General features: G+C 38.3%; 3 protein-coding genes across 3 annotated transcripts in view; 2 read left to right on the top strand and 1 right to left on the bottom strand.

The window, feature by feature from the left end:
- Nucleotides 1-10045, bottom strand: part of LOC121901579 — a 39059-nt gene extending 29014 nt beyond the window's left edge. Inside the window, exons 1-3 of the mRNA XM_042418411.1 lie at nt 9928-10045; nt 9426-9767; nt 8953-9303 (exon numbers count right to left, since the gene is read on the bottom strand). Coding sequence (XP_042274345.1) covers nt 8953-9303; nt 9426-9767; nt 9928-9970 — 736 coding nt within the window. The 5' untranslated portion in view covers nt 9971-10045. The remainder of the gene's footprint in view (nt 1-8952; nt 9304-9425; nt 9768-9927) is intronic.
- A 4732-nt stretch (nt 10046-14777) lies between these two features.
- On the top strand, nt 14778-16735 carry LOC121901587. Its single transcript, XM_042418419.1, has 6 exons — nt 14778-14820; nt 14920-15246; nt 15609-15965; nt 16070-16195; nt 16394-16455; nt 16545-16735. Exons 1-6 carry the CDS (start codon nt 14778-14780, stop codon nt 16662-16664), a joined length of 1035 nt encoding a protein of 344 aa, XP_042274353.1. The 3' UTR covers nt 16665-16735.
- A 3100-nt stretch (nt 16736-19835) lies between these two features.
- Nucleotides 19836-21311, top strand: LOC121901459. The gene is made up of 6 exons (XM_042418252.1): nt 19836-19839; nt 19893-20024; nt 20124-20474; nt 20655-20795; nt 20894-20949; nt 21077-21311. The coding sequence occupies exons 1-6, from the start codon at nt 19836-19838 to the stop codon at nt 21206-21208; spliced, it is 816 nt and encodes a 271-aa protein (XP_042274186.1). The 3' UTR covers nt 21209-21311.
- Nucleotides 21312-25643: the final 4332 nt, after the last annotated feature.

The following is a 25643-nucleotide window of genomic DNA, read 5'->3' as shown; positions in this document are numbered from 1 at the left end:
GTAATTTAGGGGAGGAGCGTATATGATTCTTGTTTAATGTCTTCTCAGGGAGCAATCATTTGTGTAACATGATGTTATGATGAAGGATTTTACTGCTCAGGAAGGTTGAGCCAGGTTCATCTCTTTTGCCAGAGTACTTGCATCAGCACCCTCGCAGTGGTCCCATGATGGTCACTAGTCTCACCCAGATCCATCTTCTCACAGCAACTATCAATAAAAAGCAAAACCTCTGTCTACTCCTGTAAAGGGTTGTGATGAATCGTGTGTTGTTATTGCGCTTGCCTTGATAAACAGGTAAAACAGTTGTGCTCAAGCCCAGCTTCCTGAGACTTAAGACAGAGTGAGACAGGAAGAACGGCCCCCTTTTGAATTTGCACCTTATTTTAAAAGCCCGACCACAACAAGGCTAAACTTTACATACATTGTTTCTTTCAGTAAACAGACTGTTACTACGTGTATGTGTGTGTGTGTGTGTGTGCGCACACTTGTGTGTGTGCGTGTGTCCATGCGCAAAGAGAAAGTATAAAATACAAAGCAGGACACAAAGAACATAAAAGTATTCATCACAGGGCTTCTGAATTTTGTTACTGTTACTTCTCTTCCGTGCACTCTCTGTATATTTCACTGTGTATTTGTCTTGTGCAGTGTCCAGGAATCCTTAATTTGACTGTAAGGTCATTTTTTGATGCCAGAGCTCTTTGTGTTGTTGTACTGGAGAACATTGTGTGTTCCTGTTCCTGTTCTAACTAAGGTGTTCACCAGGGGGGCATCCGAGGATTTCATCATGTTAATTAAGTTAGTATTTTAACTGCAAGTAAAAAGCGTCATCTTTTATAAAATAAGACCGTTTTGTCATAGTCTCTCTGTGATAAACATGCCACCTCGCAGCAGCGAGGTCTTGAGTTCAGATTTCAACCCTCATTCTTTATTTGTGGAATTGAATTGGGTTGTTCTCCCAGGTTCACCTCCCTCTCTCAGATCAAAACATGCAGTTGCTTCACCTTAACCATGTCTTAACTATGCTGTAAAAAATGGCATCGAACATTTGAAGTCAACATTGTCGTCATCATTGATGTAATCTTGGGTGTTTGTGGAAAGACTCAAAATCAAGACAATAAGTTCAGACAATCTATTTCAGGGATTTTAGAAACCAGGTCACAAACTCCCATAAATATGGTAGTGCCACAATGAAAGACAACAAGACACAACAAAATGTACAAAACAATACAATGTGCTGTCTTGTATTAAAAGAGTAATCCACTGATTTAGTATTGCACTCCTGTAACACTGTCAGACTTACGATGGATAGTTTAAAAAAAGGATGAAAACTAATGCAGCACAACCAGAGATGGTGACTGTCAGCAGGAGCCACAATATTGTCATTGGGAGATTAGTTCACATCAAGATGTTGTGAATTGTTTTAATTTATCAATTAACTTCTTCCAAGTTGAGTAAACAGCAGAAACCTAAATGAAATCAATATTTGCTGTGAGCAGCTTTGCCTTTAAAACAGCAGCAATTCTCCTCGGTTCACTTTAACACTGTTTTTCATGGTAACTTGCAGGTAGGTTGTTGTAACCATCCTGGAGAAAGATGTTCTTCTGTGGATTTACAATTTAGGCCATCTCAGGTGCTTTTTCATTTAATCCCAGATTGACTCCATGATGTTGAGATCAGGGCTCTGTGGGGGCCATACCATCTATAGCAGGACTTATCATTTTTCTTGTTGCTGAAAATAGTTCTTTATGACTCTAGCTGTATGCTTGGGGTCATTGTCATGTCATGAATAAAACTGGGACCAATCAGACACCTCTCTGATGGTATTGCATAATAGATGAGAGTCTAAACATCTAAGGTGCCTAAAACTTTTGCATAGTAATGTATATTTAAAGTATTGTCATCCTTTTACAGTAATTTAGGGGAGGGCGTATATGATCCTTGTTTAATGTCTTCTCAGGATCATTTGTGTAATGTGATGCTATGAGGAAGGATTTCATTGCTCAGAAAAGTTGAGCCAGGTTCAAATTTTTTTGCCAGATCACTTGCGTCAGCATCCTCACAGTGGTCCCATTCAAAATAATGAGGGTCACTGGTCCCACAAAGATATAACTTCTCTCAGCAACTATCAATAAAAACCACTGCAGATAAGTGCAAAAAACCTCTATTTAAATATCAATATCAAAGTATCAATTATAGTCTCTATAATGTTGATCTGCACTTATATTTTGTTTCATCCTTACATGAGGGACAAGTAACTAATTTAATTATATTTATCAATATTTTGTGAATCCAGTTTTCTTGTTTCTGTAGTTCATCTTTACAATACATTCTGACACTTGTTTGTGGTATCTTAGCTTTTTCTGATTTGCAATCAATATCATTAAATTTCTCTCTGATACTGTTTTCACAGTTTTACTGTTTGTTCCAGTAAAATCCTCACAGGCCACTCCTGCCTTCAACCACAGTTGGAAGAGTGTTTAGCTCGCTGCAGAGCTGTGCACCTACACGCAGAGTCAGGACAGAAGCTTGACATGCTGACCAAAGATGAAAAGCGCTACAAGATGAGAGCATTAATAGAAGAGTTCCCAAAATTCATAGAAACAAAAATCTTTGAGATTATCATTTAAATGACTGAGTGAATGGTGAACAATGAGAGGTGAAATATGCTTCACTAAGACCAGGATAAGATCAATGTGACAGGAAGTGCACTTTGAATCTAGATTCTGTGATAACCAATCACATGCATTTCTCAGTGTGAGATTCAGTGTCGTGGCCACGTTACATCACCTCCTTTACACAGTGAAATACCAGAAAGGTTCCTAACAAGAGACAATGTGAAGATGATCGTGTTATGGCTAACACTGCTTGTTCTTCATCAAGGATGTAAGTATCATCTAATTCTGTGCATTCTGTATACAACTAAGAATTTGCAACAAAATGTTTGGAGGTTCAAATATCATCTTTGTGCATAATACATTTTGTACATCATACAATAACTGTTATTTACAATGTGTTTTCTATATTTTCATTTCATTCAGATGCGCTGATTCCAGTGATCACAGTTCAACCTGGTGAACCTGCAAACTTGACATGTGCTTTGCGTAATTATGATTTCAGCAGAAAAAGTCTTTACTGGTACAAGCAGAGTGCCGGTGATACTCTGAAATTATTTGTGCAACTGTATAAATCTAAAACACCTCAGTATGTGTTTTCTTCCACAAGATTGGACGTACAAACTGATAAGAATTTTAGTAACCTGACCATTTTGAGTACAACCGAAGAAGACGAGGGAATGTACCATTGTGCAATCACGGAATGGAATAATCTTGAATGGAGCGGGACATATTTGTTAGTTAAAGGTGATAATGTGATCTATTTTACTTTAACTTTAAAGTGTCACTAAATTCCCCAATTTCATCACAAAACATAAATTTATATTTTCAAAAGTGATCTCAAAATTCTTACATTTTTGCATTGCATAGGAAACACTGAAAGGACATCAAACTATACTGTTGTTCAGTGGCCGACAGTATCTGATCCAGTCCGTCCAGGAAACTCTGTGACTCTCCAGTGTTCAATCCTCTCTGAATACGAGAACAAGACGTGTCCAGGAGTACACAGTGTTTACTGGTTCAGAGCCGGATCAAATGCATCTCACCCAGATATCATCTACACTGACGGAAGTAGCCGTGATGAATGTAGAAATAAAACTGGCATTCACTCGTCTCCAAAGAGCTGTGTCTACAGCTTCTCTAAAAACATCAGCTCCTCTGATGCTGGGACTTATTACTGTGCTGTGGCCACATGTGGAGAGATATTATTTGGAGATGGAAGTAAACTCATCATTGAAGGTAAATTAATTTCTATACAATGGTGAAATTATCATATATGTGTGTGTTTTATCAGGAGTCAAGTACAATCCCTTTAGATCAACTAACAAAAACATTTGTTCTTCATGAAACATCATCGTATCATAATACCAACATTATAATTACTACTTCTTAATGTTAAATCATTTCCTTCTTTTCGTAATGCTTCAGTTGTCAGCTGGTGGGATTTACAGAAGGCCAACACACTTATCTTTCTGCTGTGTGCTGCTTTGGCTTTAAGTCTGGTTGTTAAGAAAAAATCTTGTGATTGTTGCAACGGTAAGTTAAGGAAACTACTCAAACATCAGTCTATCAAACAGTATTTGGTAAAAGCTGTAAAATCTTTAGATTCATATTAGAGTTGTGTATAAGTCAGATTACTGGACCATTTATCGCTGGTAAAGTGAAACCAGTGAAGCCTGTGTTGCTGATCATTATTTATCATTATTTTCTGTTTTTAATTATTATTATTATATTTATAATAAAGCTGCGGCTGCTCTGCAAACACATGCTGAAACAACCAGTGGTGGTCATCAGGTAAGGAATTTAAAGAGAAGATATCATGAGAAAAGTTATCAGCATGTTTTTTTTCTGTTTGCACCTTTTTATATTGACATGCATGATTTATTTCCTCAGATATATGAGGACTATTTGGTTTATTCTGCACCGACCAAGAAGACAACTGGCAAAGCAGGGAAAAGGAATGCAAAAGCAAAGGAGGAAAATTGTGTCTACACCAATGTCTTTTATTTACTTCAGAAACAGGAATGAATCATCAGGAATGAATCATGTGAAAGTATTCACATTCAATAGTTAAACATTTTGGGATAGTCTTTAACATACCATATCTTTTACATTTTGTTTAATGTTTGTGGATTTTTTTAAATTAAATTCCACAAAGAAGCTTGTGATGACACCCAAACTGTCTTCTTGAAACATTCATCTTAAACTGATTCATGAGGATGATTTCCTATTTGCCTTCTTTATCTGATCTGCATTTTTAAGGTTTAAACAATCCCCCTTTACCCACATCTATTATCAATGCTATATTAAGGTATTATACTAAAAGACATCAGTTTTTGTATATATGTTCTGCTTTTGTTTTACATAAACAAATGTGCATCATGAAATTTGAATTTTGCAAAGAATTTCAAGAAGACTGATGTTCAACTTCCTCCTATCGCTGTCTGTGCACATAATATACTGTACACTCTAAAACAAGCTAAGCCACAGACCTCTGCGAAGAGTTGGGGAGCAGTGTAAAGGTCCTACTCTGCCTATAGAGAGGAGTGTTGCTGGGTGTGGTAATCTAATCTAACAACAGAGTAAACACACTGTGTGTTCTCTCTCCTCATTTTACTCCCTCTTTTCACTTTCATCGTGGAGAAATCCAGCGCTGTATAGTTTACTGCCTTTGCTTCACCATCCTGCAAAAAATATATTTGTGTGTTATTAAATAATTTAGAGATCATGACTGTAACATCATTAACTGAACAAATAAAGTAACTTTCTTAGGTGGCTTATTTAATCAGTTTTATTAGCCTAAATGTGAAATGTCTTATTGATTATTCATTCCTCTGTCATGAAAGCAGCAGATGTGTTGTATTATTGAATAGAACTGCTTTTAAAAACCATTAACATTATTTTATGTCATTTCTAATGTTACTATATTATTTTAAAATATTCCTATGATATTTCTCAGTGATCTGTTCTGTATTCATACCACTTGATTTTATCCATATTTATCATATAGCAAAAACATTATGTTACTTAACAGTGAATTTATTTTATTTTACCTTGTAACTTCTTGATCTGACAAAGGAAAAAAAGGAAAAAGTTGGCAAAATATTCATTACACTCCTACATCAAGATCACTAGACCTAGCCAGTGTAAACAGGGCAACACACCATCACATATTTACCAGAAGCATAGTTACCGGGTCATTTGATTGATCCACTGTTGACTTGTCATGTCCAAGATTATGAGAAGCTCCTGTTGTTCCTGTTAATAAAAGCAAAACCTTCAGTGTGTTTACTGCTGTTGTATCAGTGTGATTTGTGTCTCATTAAAAGACAGAAATAAACAAATCAAGTCTTTGATCACATTAGTTACACAGTTGTCTCTGCAGTTCACTTCAGTCCCTTGGCTGCCCCTGACCAAGTCTACCAGAGGACTGAGCAGTTAGAGGTGAAGTGTTTTGCTCATGGGAAACTACACTTTGTAATGCCATATAACACCTGAAATTAAATGTTCAATATACAAAAAGGACACAATCATTATTCACATGATGAAAGAACATTCATCAACCAGTAGAAGTTACTGCTACTTAGGGAAATTAATATAATTTAAAAAAAAACAACAACATACAGGATAGTGAAGTCATAAAATTGTTCACTCCTTAAAGGTTTACAATATTTTATCACTATAAAAATGTATTTTTGACACTTTTTAATTGTAATTTTGACACTGAAACATTGAGAAGAAGTGATTGCTGTTATTAGTCTTTGGAACTACTGTGCCCATACTCTTCATAATGAATAAACATGTTACCCAGTACAGCAGTGTGGTTCCCTGACATGTTTAAAAAAAAATGGATAACTATAGAGGTCTGCATCACTGACTTTGGATACAGACAAGTAGGATCAATTCATGGTTGGTTTGGCTCTGCACATGAGATTTGTTGACAATAAGAAAATTATAGAAAATCAACTTAAAACAGCCTTTAAAGATTTAACGTTGGCACAGAGAAAGTTTCCCTGTGACAATGAAAACAATGTTTGAGAGTCAAACATGTACATACAGTACATCATTCTGCACAGTGAAGGTCCAACATCCAAGTGAAGTAACAATACGTTGAGTTGAGGGGACTTTAACTGAAGCAAAAAGTAAAATACAGTGAACATACCTTTGCAACGTTCACAAACTCTCCTCATGTTAATGTAGAAAATAAGAACAGCAATCACAGTCACACAGCAGACCAACAGTGCTCCAAGTACAAGGACAACTGGATCCAATCCTGATCCTGGAACCAGAAAACAATCCAAAGAGATATTAAATAATGGACTGTCAACATTTGCTATATACTATAAATACATTTAAAAAACCACAGTAATTACATTTTGTCAGCAGGCAAAATTGGTACATTGATGTTGGTTTCAGTTTAACATTCTGCTGCTAATAATAACTACTGGCACAACTCTATTGTAGGTGCCGCTTAAAGCCGGGCTCAGTCTACAGGAGTTTTAAAATCCTAACCAATTTTGAAATCGGGTTGCATCACGCACATAAGGAAAAACTTCACAGATGTTCTAAATATGCACACACTACAAGATTTGAAAATAATGGTGCATCACACACTACAGAATACTTGTTCACACACTCTCACTCTCTCAACCCAACCAGTCAAAGCAGATGGCCGCCCACCAAGAGCCAGATTCTGCTTGAGGTTCCTACCCGTTAAAGGGGAGTTTTTCCTTACCGCTGTCACCAAGTGCTTGCTCATGGGGGAATTGTTGGGTCTCTGTAAATTATAGAGTAGGGTCTAGACCTGCTCTATGTGAAAAGTGCCCTGAGATGACCTTTGTTGTGATTTGGCACTATATAAATAAAAATTGATTGATTGATTGATTGACTTGAACACTGTCAAGTAAAGCCTGTCAAGATGGTTGAAAAACTTGACTTGACTAAACCTAATCCTACCATCGCTTTCTCTGACCAAATTGATAAAAATTGATTTGTCAAGATCCCCAAAAGGGTTTAAAAAAAAAAAAAAAAAAAAAAAGGATACAGCAATTGGATTGAAGCTTACATCCACAATGTTGAAGGTAAGACCGGAGCCTGCCCGGCCCACATTGGAAACACTGTAATGTTAGGATAGCAAACCTGAAGTCTGCAATAAACATTAATGTCAATGTTAGCGCCATTAAAGCAGTCAGATGACAAATGAATCCATTGGCTTATGTAAATGTTAAAAAGTCAATAATATTACAACTGTGGGTCCGTGTAACTCTTATCAGATCAATTTTACATATAAAAAATGAAGTTCACACAACCATCTCGCCATTCTCACACAAGCTTCACATGACAGGTTCCCACCCTGAGTGTGACGTCAGGAAAATGGCCACTGTGTGAATATGATGCATGTGCATCCAGCCTTTTATCAGATTTGTGACTAAGCAAAGACATCTTTTATCTCTTAAATGCCCTTGTTGGAGCAGTGTCCTCAGCTTACTGCTAACAAAGCTAGCCACTTTACTAGCTATCTGGAGCTAATGACTGTGTCCGAAATTACTGCCTGTTTACAATATAGTGCATTACATTTACCTTAGGCCATTTCATTTGAGTGTCCAAATGCAGAGTGTTAAATATATATCCGCTATGTAGTGCCCTCAAAAATTCCACAATGGAATTAAAACAGTAGTGTTCATAGCATGTAGGCCTACACTACTTTCTGCAAACAATCCCACAAAGCAATGCTCCACATTTTATAGATGTGAAAATACTGTGGCACAACTTATAGCTGATGTTGATGACACCAATGATTAGTGAATATCTCAAATCTTGATATACTGCTCACTATTGAGTAAACTATTAAGTGTCTATTACATAGGGAGTAGTGAATATGGTGAGTGATTTTGAACACAGCCCTTGTTTGTTGCTAATGAAATATAGAATACTGAAACTGTTAAAGTTTTACTTTCACTTTTTATGTGTATGTTTACTAGAGTAATTATGATGTTTAAATATAATGTTTAATTGAGTTTTGGGTGAAATACTCCACATAGATGGAGTGAGGCACATATGTTTGTATGCTTCTCCTAAAAAACAATGTATTTATTACCACTGAATTAATTCCTTTTTCAATATTTCTGGATATTAAATGTTTAAGGTAGTTTACACAATGGGATAAAAATTTTGTTGATAACTATTGGCATCATGTTTTTATCACCACCAAGTTACTGAAGTTACTGTCTTAAACTTAGAATAAAACAACGGTTTAATAAAAAAAACTATAAGTTTAATATATTTTAACTTTGCTAAATCCATATGCGAAATCTCTTTAAATACAACTGTAAATACATACTTGTGTCCACTTTAGTTCCTTCACCAAACAGGATCTCTCCACATGTGACCACAGCACAGTAGTAAGTCCCAGTATCAGAGGAGTCCTGTATAGTTTTGGACAGACTGTAGACACAGCTCCTCTCCACACGTTCATCACTCCTGTTCCTGTGAGTGTAAACAACGCCTGGATGAAATCCTCCTGATCCAGGATACCTGAACCAGTACACACTGCGTACACCTGGACACCGATCTGTGTTTTCTGTTGTGTTCTTGGAGAGCAGTGAACATTGGAGAGTCAGTGCGTCTCCCAGCTGGACTGATGCTGTCTCCGGACTTTGTTTCACATAGACTGATTTGCGCTGATTGTTGTCTGCGTGATTTAGAAAAATAACATTAAAAATGCAACAAAAAAGAATTCACAATCTAAATTATTTGAATGACTTAAAAACTAAAATGATCATTGACATAAGATACATTTAAGATTATTTTTACCGTTCACAGCCAAGAATGTGCCATTGACGAAAGTCTGTGAATATGATGCTCCATTTTGACAGAAATATGTCGCTTCATCCTCTTTGCTTACATTTCTGATGATGAGAGAATACTGAGCATCCTCTCTTGTGAATGTGAAACGTGACTCTCTAAATTGTTCACTGACTGTTATTTTGCCAACAAGTCCAGAGGCGACTGCTTGGCCCATATGTCCAAGAGGCTGCTTATACCAGTGAAAGAATTTGTCCTTCTCAAAGACTGGACAGTGAAAAGTAACATTGTCACCAGGTTCAACCAAAGTCAGTGAGATCAGGTGAGGAACCTCTGCAGTCTGAATCAGAGCTGAAGAAAAACAGAAGAGACTTACTAGAAAACAGCACTAAAATAATGAAAAATGTAGAATTTGTCAAGATTTTTACAGTGCTTTGTCTCATATGCATTGTTATTACAGACTGTTCAGTATAGACCATGGTTTCCTACACATGATAAGAATTGTACTTACACACTGCAGTAAGAAGAATCAAATCAGCCAGTCGTCGGATCATTGTGGTATAGCACTCTTGTCTTCTACAACTGATATCCTCCCACCCAGATGGAAAATTTGGTCGTAAGGTGATAAAGGTTTATGGAGGGGAAATCATAGTGATTGGCTAAAATGTAGAACATGAACTTGGATTGCATTAGATTGCACAGGTGTTCCTAATAAAGTGGCCAGTGAGTGTACATGCGTGTGGCAAGAGACATAGCACTGCTACACAAAGAAGATCATAGCTAGCTAGCAAATAAGGCTGTAAACAATGTAGATTTCAATTTTTTAAGTAAAGGAAAGAGTTACAGTATGCCTCAAAGGAGCAAGCAACGTGTTCTGGTGAGAAACAATGAAAATATAACCCACACACAAAGGTGTTTTCAATCCATTTGGCTGGTTAGATGTCTGTTGAGGTTGAATGTGGGCAAAGCTATGGCAGAGTGTAGGCTACATGACGTCACTTGATTATTTGAAATAGTTACAATGATAAAGGTGAAACAGATGCAATAAAGCTTACAATAGAGTCACATAGATTTCAGTCAAACAGCCTGTACACACCCACACACATCTGAGAATAAACCAGAATAAGTGAAATCACCTGTGTGGGTGTACCATGGGTGTGCAGGGCTTTTCATGGGAAGTAATCTTACGCATTGGAGCTATTTCCTAAACCACGACAACTGGGCCTGCAGACAACAAAAACATCCTGTCCTCACAGTAAAGACAAAACCCCAATGATGTTTCTGGAAGCACTGGTATACAGTTTGCTAGCTAACAAGACACTGTAAACCAGACACTGTTGGAGCTGAAAGCTGTATTTCTCGTCTCTCTGTATACACTATCTGTTTTGCTTTCTGTATTTGTGCTAAGCTAGGCTAAACTCATCTTGGACCTGTAGTTTGTGTTGTTTTGTTTGTGAAATAGCCTGATTAGAACTTCACTATGACAACAACCTAAGAAGAGGAAAAGAGACTTCTGAAATGACATTAACTACAGAGTAGGTGGTAGCCTGCAGTTTTGAGGGGCAGTTGCAGGGGAAAGCCAGAGGAAATGTGGCTAAAACCACACAGGAAGTCAAGTGATGTGGAGAACTTGCTGTTAAGTTGATGTTCCTTTCTTTAAGAACATTACTAAAATATGCTGTATAAAATGTAAGGGGACAGCTGCAAAAAATTAACACCTCCATTTTTCTTGTCTCACAGCACTTTGCAAATGCATACTGCATGTCTGTCTTGAGAACAATTGAGCAAAGCCACATGCAACAGCTACACTGTTAGACAAAAGCTGTGGTGGGCCATTTCTCCACCCTTTGACCAACCACTGAGGCTGTTTACTCAGAATAGATGTGACTGTGGGCTTAACAGGATATGTAGTAAGTTTAAAGCGGGAGAGAAAAGCTGCAAGAGGCTTCAGCAGACCATTTTTTATTGAACAAGTTGAAATGATTGTTTGAAATGCTCATTTTAAGAACAAATAATTTCTCTAAATTGTGTTTTTAAAGGTGCAACCATAGACACCTACAGTCATATCTGCAATACACAGTCTTTATATAAGTTCATATTTTATTATAATTTTATGTAAAGGTATTGATTCATTCACCATTCATTTGGACATACTACAAGTCCATCACTACGCCTAGTGATGCATGTTGGAACACACTTTAGCAAGGTTGTCAAACCTATTTGCAGATAATCGGGCAAACTGAATTTAAGATCATGGTTCAAACCGACTGGAGTGGGACCAGTGAATGAGTAGTACTCCCAATGAAAAGCACTGAATCACAGAAAAGTGTAATAGTCAAGATATAGGGTAACTCTAAAGTTGTGTCTCCCCAGCCCTTTTGCACCCTAACACTGTAAGATGTTGTGATGTTAACAATAATCATGACAATAATTTAATGTTATTCAACTAGCCTTTAAAAGAGGTGAAAGAGCAGTGCAAGCCCAGCTTCCTGTTGCTTAAGCAGAAAGGAAGAAAAGCCTCTTTGAATTCACACCTTACATTGAAGGTGCAAACACAATAATGACTAACTTTCCGTGCAACATTTTTTGGCCAGTGTTGACTGTAAATGCGTGTTTATCTGTGTCTGTTTGTGTGTCGATTACTAGGAGTGGAAAAAAAGCAGAAAGTACAAAACAGGACAAAAGTACATGAAAGTAACTCCAGAAGAAACTCCATAAACACATAGTGTTTGTGTGCCACAAATATGTACATCTATACATCTTGCAAGTAGGAGAAGAAAGTAGAGCTGTGTCAGAAACTTCTACTTCTTTTTGATATCAAAGCCTGTGGTGTTGCACTTGACTGCATTATAGTGTCAGCTTGTTCTGTCTTGTTATTGTGAATGTGTCCACCACTGTTCATGGGGTAGCAAGGTGGTATTTTTACTGTTTTACTGCATGTGAAAAAACTTCCCTTTACTACAAAAAACACCCTTTTGTCTCTCAGTGATTAATATGCTGCCTCACAACAACAAAGCCTTGGGTTCAAATCTCAGCTGGGTTATTTTATTTGTGATTTTCTCCCCTTTTCACACAAGTCCCCTTCCTCAGATCAAAACATGCAGGTTAGTTGAGTTAGAAATTCTAAACTACCTGCAGCTGAATTAGTTTCTGTGATAGCGCTGTGACAGAGTTGTGCTCTGCTCTCCTTTCACCAGCCCCCTGACTAGAATAATCAGCTCTTCCTGCTGATGTGACTGACAGGCACAGTGGGCGGGTCATCATTGATGATGTGGAACATCTGGATTGGCTGCCTCCCACAATATTCAAGACAGCCCCTCTATCTTTGTGTGTCAGTGTGGCAAATGGCTGGATACATTTTTTAAAATTGTACACAATTTCTGATGCTACAGACATTGTTGCAGGATTTTACACCAGACCAGGAGACATTATATTCACAATATGTGCAGTATTTTATGTGCTATATATATTTAAAGGCTAAGAGGCATCAGTACCCCCTTAAAAAATGTACATTTAGTTAGTCAGATGTTTATTGTAAATCTTATTCTCTGTTTGTTGAGTCATCTGACTTTCACTAAAAGACTGCAGTGATGTACAGAAAGAGCAAATTACATATATTTTGATCAAATCCAACCTAACCCCATCCCTTGACATGTTAGTGCCATGCTGTAGCACAAAACTATTGGATCGCCTAATTAAAAGGCAATATTGTCATTTTTATATGAATCCTACCATTCTAAAATGCACATTTTAGTATATAGTCATATAAGTATTATGTAGACATTTCTGCAGTATGTGCTGACATAAATATCCAGTGCTAATGTTCAGTTCCAGTGCAGGAAGTAGTTTGCTGTTCATGAAGTAAAATCTCCACAATTAAACATAATCTTGGGTTTGCAGAATTACTCAACACCAAAATGTTGTTTGGAAAGATGTCTCTGAACATATTTTGGTTTGAGTTTGAGTTTGAAAGGGTTAGTATAGATCAAACAGTGAGCTAAATTGTGATGGAAATGGACAATATATCATCCCATCAATCTCCCCCACTGCACGTCAGGGGGTCCGGTTCTTTCCTCTTCTTTCCTCACACAAGCATAGGAATCACAACTACTTTGCTTTGTAGCAAACAATGGTGGATCCTGCTCTCGCTGCCTGGATGGTCTGTACCACCTGTGCAGACAGTTCAGCCCACATGAGTCTGTCCTTCTCAGGAGACAAGCCTGGAGAGGCTGGCCCAACGTAGGCAGTGCGCCTATCAAGCTCGCCTCCTGGGACAGGGCCCCCCAAACTTGAGGGGTGGACCAGAGCTGGGCCACCAACATGCAGGCCATCTCTGTGTACCACAGCGCTGAGCAGTGGTCCAGGGCTATCAGGATGACCACCTCGTGGTGCAGACCACTCATTTGCCAGAGGGCCTCTTAATGTGACGTCAGCACCCCTGTTATCTGGACCCAGAATGTGGAGGGCTCTCAGAGACAGGAGGTGTTCTGAAGCCCACAACAACAGGTTCTCCGCCATTTTCAACAGGGCTGTGGATCGGACTCCACCCTGCCTGTTGATTTGGTCAACCGTGGTGCAGATGTCTGTTCTTACCGACACATGACTTCCCCGAACCCGCATCAGGCAGTCTTGGAGAACCAAGAGCACAGCCTGAAGTTCGAGAAGGTTGATATGTCAGTTTTACCCTGAAGACCTCCCACTACCTATCACTCTCTACAGGCAGGTGCCCCTTCACCCTGTCAGGGGTGCATCTGTGAACATTACTATGAAGGAGGTCACATCCGGTGGGGGCTGTTAAACATAGGATGGACTGCCATGACATTTGGTACACACACTCATGTCTCCCTCAGGATGAAATGTAATAACTTAGGTCATCCCCTGACCTTTCCTCTGGGGCCATTATCAGGCCAAAACTTAATTTTGTCCAATACTTTGCTTTGTGACCAATTACCTGCAAAGCTAATGGCATTTCCATCAGCCTCACAGAGCTGATGGCATGGCTGTAGACATGTCTTGTTTTCTTTTTTAAGCCAGTGGAGCTGATGAATGATTTAGGCATAATATCAGTTGGATATATTAGCAAGAACTGAAAATGTTGAATTAAAAAATGAAAACCACTCCAAGTTGAGAATAAATCTTTAAAGAGTTAATGAAATTCAGATAAACATGAATCTTTAGTAAAAAACAGTCACTTAAGTGAATGGATAAGAATGAGAGATACGACCAGTGTGGCAGGAAATGCACTTTGATTGTATATTCTGTGATAACCAATCAGATGTATTTGACGGTCTGACTTATCACGACCATCTCACCTCTTTCACTTAAATACCAACAAGTTTCCTAATAACAGGCAATGTCAAGATGATCCTGTTGTGCGTTACATTGCTTCTCCTTCATCAAGGATGTAAGTGTTATCAAATAACAAATTATCAAGATTTTTTACATCATACACCGATTGTCCTTTATTTTTGTTGCATATATTGTATATTTTCCTTTAATCTAGATACGCTGATACCAGTGATCACTGTTCAACTTGGTGAACCTGTGACCTTTACATGTGTTTTGCCTGATGAAGATTATGGCATTAAAGAAATCTACTGGTACAAGCAGAATGTCGGAGATACTCTGAAATTAATTGTGAAACTGTTGAAAAACGTAAAACCTAAATATGCACCAGGGTTTGTTGCCTCTAGATTAGAGTTAAATAATTATAAGAATATTAGCAATCTCACTATTTTAAGGACGATTCAAGAAGACGAGGGAATGTATCACTGTGCAGTCACGGATTGGTTGCAGAATACTTGGAGTGGGACCTATTTGTCATTAAAAGGTAATTATGTGATTTTTTTTTCAATGTTTTGGAATTGCTTTAAATACTTCATACTGCACTATGTAAATGATTTGTCTTACTGTATGTCATCAACCATTTTTTGAAAGAATCTCAATTTCATTATGTGGTGTAACTTAAAATATCAAATTGTAATTTTCTTCCACATTGAGGTTTCACCCAGTTCTTATTTTACCTCTGGGACACATGTAATGAATATTACAAATCCTAATTTGACATTATTTCGGAGTACTATGTCAAATCATTCTATGTTATGCTTATTTTACTTTTGAACTTTGAACTACTTTTAAGATATCTAAAAGTGCTTGGAGATTCCAAACTTCTAATAGTTTTGTATTTCATAGGAAACACTGAAAGAACATCAAACTATACTGTTGTTCAGTGGCCGACAGTATCTGATCCAGTCCATTCAGGAGACTCTGTGACTTTGCAGTGTTCAGTCCTCTCTGACTCTGAGAACAAGACGTGTCCTGGAGGACACAGTGTTTACTGGTTCAGAGCCAGATCAGATGGATCTCATCCAGACCTCATCTACACTGATGGAAATAGACCTGATGAATGTGACAAGAGACCTGACAGTTTAAAGACCTGTGTTCATCGCTTCTCTAAAAACGTCAGCCCCTCTGACGCTGGGACTTATCACTGTGCTGTGGCCACATGTGGAGAGATATTATTTGGAAATGGAACTAAATTGCAAATCGGTATGATTTTTGTGTTCAATACTGGGGGTAATATGTTAACGTCATGACTGATAAGACTTTTCTTACAGAGGCATTGATATATCTTTTTTTTCTTTCTCATCTAGAGCAAACAACAAGTTATGAATTTACTGGACTGGTGATAGCAATAGTCTGCTTGGCCATTTCTTTGATAGGAAATATTGTTTTCATCTGTTACCGAACTCCAAGAGCAGTGTGTGCACAGTTTAAAGGTAAGTGTTGTTGACTGGATCAAACTGATGAGATATACTAGATATCAGCTGAAGTCTGTAATTTTGCCTTGTGTCAATTAATTAATAGTGTGGCAGCAAATATGTTTACCAATAATCTACAGCCAATATGTGTAATTAAACTTTCACTTTACAGTAAACAATGAGGAACATAATATTCATGTTTTTATTCATCATTAGGAATAGAAAGCGCCTCTTCACAAGCAAGAAATGACAACTTGAGACAACCAGTACATGAGATTGTAAGTAATGACACCAAGTCACTTGTGCTATTTCATTACTGCACTATATAACAACGTGACTTTATAATGAGCTTTCATTTTCTGCACAGACTGAAGGTGGAGATGATCTGAACTATGCTGGGTTGCATTTCTCTAAAACAAAAGCTACAAGAGGTTGGAAGAAAAAAGAGTTGACTGATGAAAGTGTTTACGCTCAAGTTAAATGCTGACAACTTGAGGTTTGGTTAACAGGACTGACCTTTGACAGTCTATGTAAATAAATGTATTGGATTTCCTTCTAACTTTGTTGAGAGTGAGCATACATATATATGCCTTTATGCATGTATACATATAGGCACATATCTTCATTTAGATGCCTATACATATATGCATATACATATCTAAATGTATACATGCTCACATAATTGCTCTTTATGTTCTATGTTGTGTATTTACATTGTGGGGTGTTGTCCTAGAAATATTTACTCCATGTCCATTGTTTTATGAAAGAATAAATGTACATATTTGTTGATTTTTGAAACTTGTTGAGGCTGATTACAGCCTACAATGTTTTTGTTTCACATTATTGCATTCTACTTTCTATATTAATTATATACATATAATTTGCAGCATATAGGATGCAACACAAAAAACAGACACAATATTTAAGGCAGATGTTGTCACTTCAGCTTTAAAATGCTTCATCTATGCTGCAAGTTGTTTATTTGTTCAGGTTTGGAGGCAGTAACTACAGTAACTTATAGTGCAATAAAATGGGATATAAAATGGCATAAGTATGTAGAAAGGTCAGATTTACTCCAGATATATATTTAAAGTATTGTCATCCTTTTACAACAGAGGGCGAGACAGAGAGAGAGAGAGAAAGAGAGAGATAGCATTAGAAGGTATATATGTTTCTTGTTTAATGTCTTCTCAGGGAGCAATCATTTGTGTAACATGATATGATGAAGGATTAACTGCTCAGGAAGGTTGAGCTAGATTCTTCTTTTTTGCCAGAGCACTTGCATCAGCACCCTCACAATGGTCCCATTCAAAAGAATAATGGTCACTGGTCTCACTCAGATCCACCTTCTCTTAGCAACTATCAATAAAAAGCAAATACCTCTGTCTACTTCTGTAAATGGTTGTGATGATACAATCGTGTATTGTTACTGCACTTGCTTTGGTGAACATGTAAAACAGTTGTGCTCAAGCCCAGCTTCCTGAGACTTCAGACTGAGAGTGACACAGGAAGAAGGGCCCCTTTTGAATTCACACCTTATATTTAAAGCCCCACAACAATGCTAAACTTTCCATACATTGTTTCTTTCAGTAAACAGATTGTTACTAAGTGTGTGCGTGTGTGTGCGTGTGTGTGCGTGTGTGTCCGTGCACAAAGAGAAAGTATAAAGTACATAGCAGGACACAAAGCACATAAAAGTATTTATCACAGGGCTTTTGAATTTTGTAACTGTTACTTCTCCTCTGTGCACTCTCTGTATATTTCACTGTGTATTTGTCTTATGCAGTGTCCAGGAATCCTTAATCTGACTGTAAGGTCATTTTTTGATGCCAGAGCTCTTTGTGTTGTTGTGCTGGAGAGCCTTGTGTGTTCCTGTTTCTGTTCTAACTAGGGTGCTATGTTAAGTTATTAAGTTGGTATTTTTACTGTAAGTGAAAAGCTTCTTTTTTGTCGTAGTCTCTCTGTCATAAACATGTTGCCTCACAACAGCAAGGTCTTGAGTTCACATTTTGGCCCTGATTCTTTATTCGCTGAATTTAATTGGGCTTTCTCCCAGGTTCACCTCCCTCTCTCAGATCAAAACATGCAGTTGCTTCACCTTAACCACGTCTTAACTATGCTGTAAAAAATGGCATCGAACATTTGAAGTCAACATTGTCTTCATCATTGATGTAATCTTGGGTGTTTGTGAAAAGACAATAAATTTAGACAATCTATTTCAGGGATTTTAGAAACCAGGTCACATCCCCCCATAAATATGGTAGTGCTACAGTGAATGACAGTGAGACAGAGCAAGATGTACAAAACAGTACAATATGCTATATTGTGCTAAAAGAGTAATCCACTGATTTAGTATTGCACTCATAACATTATCAGACTCTCAATGGATAGTTAAAAAAAGGATGACAATTGATGCAGCACAACCAGAGATATCGTATTTTTTATTCCATACATTTGTCGTCCTTGTCAAAACCTCATGCCTACATTACCCACGATGCAAATTGACTTGATTCACTTGACTGTGCAGATCAGGGTGCATTATGCAAGTAGTGGTTAATGTAGCCTTTAGCCACTAGGCTCAAGCAGAGATGAGCAGCTGGCTACAGAGGCCTGGTAAACTCACTTCTTTCTAACTCCACAGCCTGAGAATTTTTTCATTTTCAAACCTAGTAGTCTTCAGCCCCAACTGATGCTGACTCAAGTGACATTACTTGAGGTAATTTATGAAACTCTGTGAAGCATCCCCTGCAGCCATAAAATCCTTTTTATAAAAACTTTTTTTCACACATGAAGTAGTACCCCCCAACACATGTAAACAGACTTTGATGTGTAAAATTGGTGGAGTTCCCCTTTAAGGGAAATGGGGCACATATACTTGATACATGACCCCACAGGATAAAATGATATTTAAGTTGGAAATATTTGTGTGTGGCTTCAACAGCTTGGATGGAATTTTCACACAAGCCTATCAGCAGAAAAGTCCATCTATATATTGACAGTGGGAGATTATTTCACATCAAGATCAAGTGAAATAAGAGCCATGATATTTAAAAAAAAAACTTTTTTTTGTTTTTGTACCTTATATTTACAGCAGAGGTATTGTAAACAAAAGATCTGTCATGTTTACTGTAAGCGGCAGTTATAGAAACCCACAATGAGAATCAAATATGAGATGAGAGGGGTTCATGCTGGTTTTGTGTCACGTGTTTTGAAAGGTAGTCAAGATTATTTCCACTGTGGTACAGTGAAACATCAACGTAGTGAGAGGCCAATCGGGTTGCTCTGAAATTGTTCCCTCCCACTTGATATGATTACATTAAGGTGAATCCTCTTCTAATACAGTATGATTTAACTGCAGTCTCAAGTGGATTAACAGGAAAATGCTGATCATACTTTATTTACTGCTGATGCACAGAGTTGGGCGTAAGTATATGTAGAAAGGTCAGATTTACTCCAGATATACAGTATATTTAAAGTATTGTCATCCTCTTGCAGTAACTTAGGAGACAGTGTATATGATTCTTGTTTAATGTCTTCTCAGGATGTGCAGACGATTGGATCTATGAGACAAAGACTGTTGGTGTTGGAAGTTATGTGACAATGACATGTCCCCGCAAGTTAGCTGAAACCTTGCTTTGGATCAAACTTGTGTCTGAAAATGTGCCTCAGGTCTTCGGAAGACTATATGGCTCTGAGAATGATCCTCGCATTACAGCCAAAGGAGAACCTGAAAAATTTGTTCTGCGTATTACTCCAGCAAAGCTTAGTGATACTGGAGTTTACTATTGTGTGAGAACACTACAACAAAAGTTGATATTTTTGAGAGGAACACATCTAAAAGTTGAAGGTAAATACATCAAAGCGTCTATTGTAATTTACATATAATTTCCAGACTTGAACATATAAATTAATCTTTGAAGTTTTTATCCTTTTTTCAATTTCCAAGGACCAAGACCAAATACAGATATCACTACAGTCCCTCCATCTGATCCAGTGCGTCCAGGAGACTCTGTGACTCTCCAGTGTTCAGTCCTCTCGGCAAACAAAACATGTCTAGAAGAACACAATGTTTACTGGTTCAGTGCCAGTTTGGATAAATTTAACGCCAGTTTTATTTATACTCATGAAAACAGTAATGATCGAAGTGAGAAGAGTCTTGACATTCAGTCTTTACAGAAATGCGTCTACGACTTCTCCAGGAACAATGTCAGCAGCTCTGATACTGGGACTCACTACTGTGCTGTGACCACATGTGGGGAGACACTGAGTAGAAATGGAACAAAACTCAACACTGAAGGTAACTGCATCAAACAATATTTCTATCTAATGTGGGAATTACCCTATTTATGTCTAGTTTGTATCCTTAATGTACTTTAACATGTTATTAAATAACATAAATAATAATTTAAAAAAATAATTAATTACACTTTTATTCGTTCTAAACTTTCATTATTTGCACCTTTTCATACTGTTTCAGCAGTCAACATCTGTGATTCGCAGAAGGACAATACAGTTCTCTTTCTGCTGTGTGCTGCTCTGGCTCTCAGTCTGATTGTTATAGTCGTTCTCATTTATTCAATCAAGAAAATCAAGAAAAAATCTTGTGACTGTTGTAACGGTAAGAGAAGTCACTCATACATTGATTAATCAAACATATTTGGCAAAATTACATTCAAATGATTCATATGAGTGTTGTGTTTTTATTTTATAATACAGCTGCAGTTGATCTGCACACAAATACTGCAGCCAGTGGTGTTCAGCAAAGTTGGCAGGTAAGGTATACAAGCATAAAATGTAGCTGGAAAGCTTATCAGTATGTTTTTCTCTCTAAATAAATTTTGACATCTTCTATTTCACTTTTGACACATATATTTCTTATATGTTTTATATTATACTCAGAGAGACGAGGACTCATTGGTTTATTCTGCAGCAAACTTCACAAGCAAGAAATGCAAATCCAGGACAAGGGATAGAAAAACTGCAGAGGAAGATATCATCTACACTGATGCCAGTGCTCTCAGGTTGAATTAACAGTCTAAACACAAATTTGATGCTGATATAATGTTTGTATGGCACATTGTGTGGGAGATATACTGATGTACACATTTCAGCTCTTGAGTTGGTGAATGTTAAATAACCTGCAACATGTATTATATTTACTTTTGCCATTTCATTTATACAAGTATATAATGTATATGTTTAAGGAAATGAGTTCTTGGTGATAGACCTATAGAGTAGGTGTCCCACATCTATGAATATTTGTTTTACTGTGTGAGTTTTTATCAGAGTGTATATTTTGTATTTTTAAGTCTATTCATTTCCTCCATGACCCACATCTGTTTCAATGCCATGCCAAAGTATTGCATCAAAATGAATTGGTGGTTGTGTAGCTGTGCTTTCTTCTTAATTAAGAAATATACATTATGACAACAGATACCAAACTAATGATTAAATTAAGAACACAACGTTTAACCTTTACTGCACTATTCTTTCCCAAACACCTTTTTACATCTTTTTTACATTCTCATCTATCTTAATTTTAGCCATGATGTGTTTATTTTAAAAAATCACAATCAGTGTAGTTTGCCTCTAGTTTAATAAAGTTTGACTGACTGACTGAATGTCTTGTTTAATGATGACAACAACAACATGAAAGAACTAACATTATATTATATACAGATGTTATAAATAATTAATGCTCTGATAGTAAATAAATTTTCTCATTTCAAGTAAAATAAGGGCTGCATTTAAAAAATAAAACAATGTGCATCCTAAAATGAAGTGGATCAATCGTATTGGTCTCTTAAAATGTTTCTATTGTCTGTCTGGAAGGCATAGTGGGTATGTTTGCTCCAAAGGTTTGTGCTTTGTCTGTCGTGGCGCTCCACAATCGCCACATTCTCGGATCATAAGAGACAAACTGGTTTTGAACTGCCCGTTGGAAGTATTTACTTTGTTTTAGGCGCATAACTACAGTCATTATGTATTGTGTTCTGAGCGGTGACCTATACTCCACCATGTACCTGAACGCCTCCTGTGTAGACACAACAGTTGACTCACTGCTGCTACTGCTGCTAAATGTGCTGCTCACGCTGTGTTTTCTCAAAAGATTTGTACTTTGTCTGTAGAGGCACTTCACAATAGCCACGGTCTTGGAACATATGAGACAAACTGGTTTTGAACCGCCTGTGGAAGTATTTCCTTCGTTTTACGCGCGTAATAGTCATTGTGTATGATGCAATTCAATGGTAATGATGATAATCCCTGATAATGTGAAGACCGCAAATACTTGGTTTCAATCATTGCTAAGTCTTATGGCTGTACCGGTTACTACCACTCCAAAATACTAAAAGCCTTGATTGCCAACAACAGGATCTGGGCCTCATTCGACTACGTGACCCTCTTCCTGTGTCGCTATTGATGCACTGAGTTCAGTGTTGGTTTCAGTTCATTTAGATTAACAAATAGACGCAGACAGAAACTAAACCAAAAGTTGCTTCAAACAGTAGCATGCTATTCTCATACGTCCATACCTCTACTCTCATGTCCTAGTGTCTGCTCTCTAATATGTGACAGAAAAATATTAGATAAGACCTGCCCTCTTGAAGCTTAGCAACTATCACAAATGACAAATGGCAACCTGTGACCATGACATATGAATATGAAAATAGAGCTTATGACTAAATACAGGCAAAAGAAACTGCATTCCTGTAGGCGTTTGTTTGAGTTCGGGTGGTCAGAGTTCGGGGGTTCTTGGTAAATCTGATATTAACTGTACTGAAAAAAACACTGCAGGGTTAATGGTAAACAAGTAATAACCTTCACTAATCTTGTAAGCAGCCTGGATAGTTAGCATATCTGGATAGATAGCATCACAAACTTCTTTAACACATTATGACATAATAATTAAAGTTATATGTTCACAGTAACCTGCTACATTGATGGTCAGTTGTCCATGTTGAAACATCCCAGCTCATACTGTTGATACTTGTCATAGGCCTATGTGTATTTGGTTGTTGTTCAGGACCACTGAAAAGTGTCATTAGTTTTTGTCTTTGTAAGGCTGCATTCACACCAAATGTATATATATATATATATATATATATATATATATATATATATATATATATATATACATACATAAATTCACACACACACACACACACAGTGAATTTCTGTGAGAATTTTGATATATACATATATATATATATATATACAGAGAGAGAGAGAGAGAGAGAGAGGGAGAAAGAGAGAGAGTAGACAGAGAGATTGGTGAATTATCATGTGTACATATGGATTAAGTCAACTTTGACTTGGTAGCCACTCCTTCCCTTCCTTTCATCTCCCTTCCCTCCCCTTTCTGTTCCCTCCTTCCCTCTGCTGTCCGTAACCGTGGAGCGGCCCATGCCAGAATGAAAAATGCCGGCAGTCCCACGCAGAAGCCCTGCATGTAGGGAGAGCAGCAGCACTGAAGTGACTGTTAGTGGGAGAGAGCATCATATCAGCACGGGTTATGTTCAACAGCACCCCCCTGAATGTGTCAGTGGAGTTCACTGGCCCCTCCCACCACTGTTCATGTTCATGTGTTCTGCTGTGTTGAAAATGTTTCAATAAAACAAATGACATTTTCCACCAAAGAGCAAAATCCTCCACCCTTCCCTCTACCACCTCTCAGGCCCTCCATGACACTGTGATGATAGCGGCCCAGCCTGCTTCATCCAGCTGATCACAGAGGCTGTGTAAGAGTGCACAGCCTCACTCGTTCAGCTGGCACTTCTGCCTCTCTGCAGATGGGGAGCGGCCTCATTCAACTACGTGCTATGCTAGCCGGGAAAAGCTCAGCGCCAAGACCATGCACGAGTGCTATGTTAGGCACGATGTTGTGAGAAAGAAACACATCCCACCCGACACAGTGACACAGAGAAGCAGATCTGTCTCTCACTGTGCTCCCTGGCATCATCTATTAGACCAGCTAGCACAGCTCATCTCTCCAGCTAATGGTGATGAGTCTAACGGTGATGCATCTAATGATGATGCATCTAGCAATGTTACCTCTTCACTGAGGAATAAAGCTTTGTGCACACACATTGGGCGGGGAGAGGACACTACATGTCTACTTAGTGTCAACATTGTCTCCCGCTGATCTTGTCGTCATCCCTCATGGGACCAGCACACACAGCTTATTTCTCGGGTTAATGATGGCGTGGCCAGCAGCATTATCTCCCCCTTAAGGAGTAAAGCAACAGGCTCGCACACAAACCAAGGAGAGGAGACGTCATGTCTGTTTCACTCAGGGGTGCCGACTTCACGTTAAGAGGCAGCCCTCTGGCAAACAAGTGGGGGCTGCACCCCGAGGTGGTGCAGCAAATTTGGAACCGGTTCAGGAGAGTGGATGTGGACCTGTTTTCCAGTCAAAACAACACCCACTGCCCGCTCTGGTTCTCCTCCAAGAGGATCCATCCCTGGGGGTGGATGCGTTTGCATGTGCGCCTTGGCCGAGAGGCTGCTTTACATCTTTACTCCTCTTTGTCTCATTCCCCCTCTGTTGGAAAGAGTGAGACAAGAGCAGCTATCAGTCATCCTGATAGCCCTGGACTGACTCCATTCAGTGCTGTGGTAAGCAGAGATGACCCAGATGTTGGCAGCCCAGCCCTGGCCCATCCTTCAAGTTTGGGGGGCTCTGTCGCAGGAGGCCGGCTTGATAGGTGCGCTGCCCACATTGGGCCAATCTCTCGAGACTTGGCTCCTGAGAGGGACAGGCTGACAGACAGATGGTGAAGACCAGTCCAGGCAGGGAGAGCAGGATCCACCATTGCTTGCTACAAGCAAAGTGATTGGGATTCAAACGCTGGTATGAGTAAAGGAGATTAGACCTCCTGACATGTGCAGTGAGAAAGGTTTTCTACAATATCTGGTTGAAAAGGGGCTGATTCATGCCACTGTTAAAGTATATGCAACAGCTGTTTCCTCCTGTCATGAGGGTTTTTGGGAGTTAGGAGACAACACTTGGTGATGACAGCCTTGCTGATTACGCTGACTTCAGAGAGTTATTATGACCGTGTATTTTACCTTTTGGTTCCATGGTTTTATGAAGGGTAAGTGAAGTGGAGGTGCTTGATATTGAAGATGTGCCAGTAAGTGGGCATTCATACGGAAAACAGCCTTGCATTAAAAAAAGCAGGGGGTTAGTGCAGGTGTGTTGCTTTAGATAACAGAGAGATGATGAAATACAGTCCTGGAGTTCATTTCACAAAGTGTGCAATATGCAAGCTGAAATTTGCAACATTCCCTCTCTCTTTAATTTGGACACATTTCACTTATCAAAACACCATCATACTTGCGACCCATGCGTGATAACTAAATGTATCTTCAATTTTGTAAGCAACAAGAATTTTTGTAATGTGATGCAATGATGAAGGATTTTACAGCCCTGGAAGGTTGGCCAGGTTCAGCTTTTTTGCCAGAC

Source organism: Thunnus maccoyii, chromosome 8 (genome assembly GCF_910596095.1).
Source record: "Thunnus maccoyii chromosome 8, fThuMac1.1, whole genome shotgun sequence".
NCBI lineage: Eukaryota > Metazoa > Chordata > Actinopteri > Scombriformes > Scombridae > Thunnus > Thunnus maccoyii.
This window is presented reverse-complemented; position numbering and strand designations above follow the sequence as displayed.

Coding starts and splice junctions, on each gene's coding strand:
- LOC121901459 (XM_042418252.1), top strand. Junction 20,025..20,123: donor AACACATCTAAAAGTTGAAG/GTAAATACATCA, acceptor TCAATTTCCAAG/GACCAAGACCAAATACAGAT. Junction 20,796..20,893: donor ATCTTGTGACTGTTGTAACG/GTAAGAGAAGTC, acceptor TTTATAATACAG/CTGCAGTTGATCTGCACACA.
- LOC121901587 (XM_042418419.1), top strand. CDS start 14,778: ATGATCCTGTTGTGCGTTACATTGCTTCTCCTTCATCAAGGAT. Junction 15,966..16,069: donor TGGAACTAAATTGCAAATCG/GTATGATTTTTG, acceptor TTTCTCATCTAG/AGCAAACAACAAGTTATGAA. Junction 16,456..16,544: donor GACAACCAGTACATGAGATT/GTAAGTAATGAC, acceptor TTTTCTGCACAG/ACTGAAGGTGGAGATGATCT.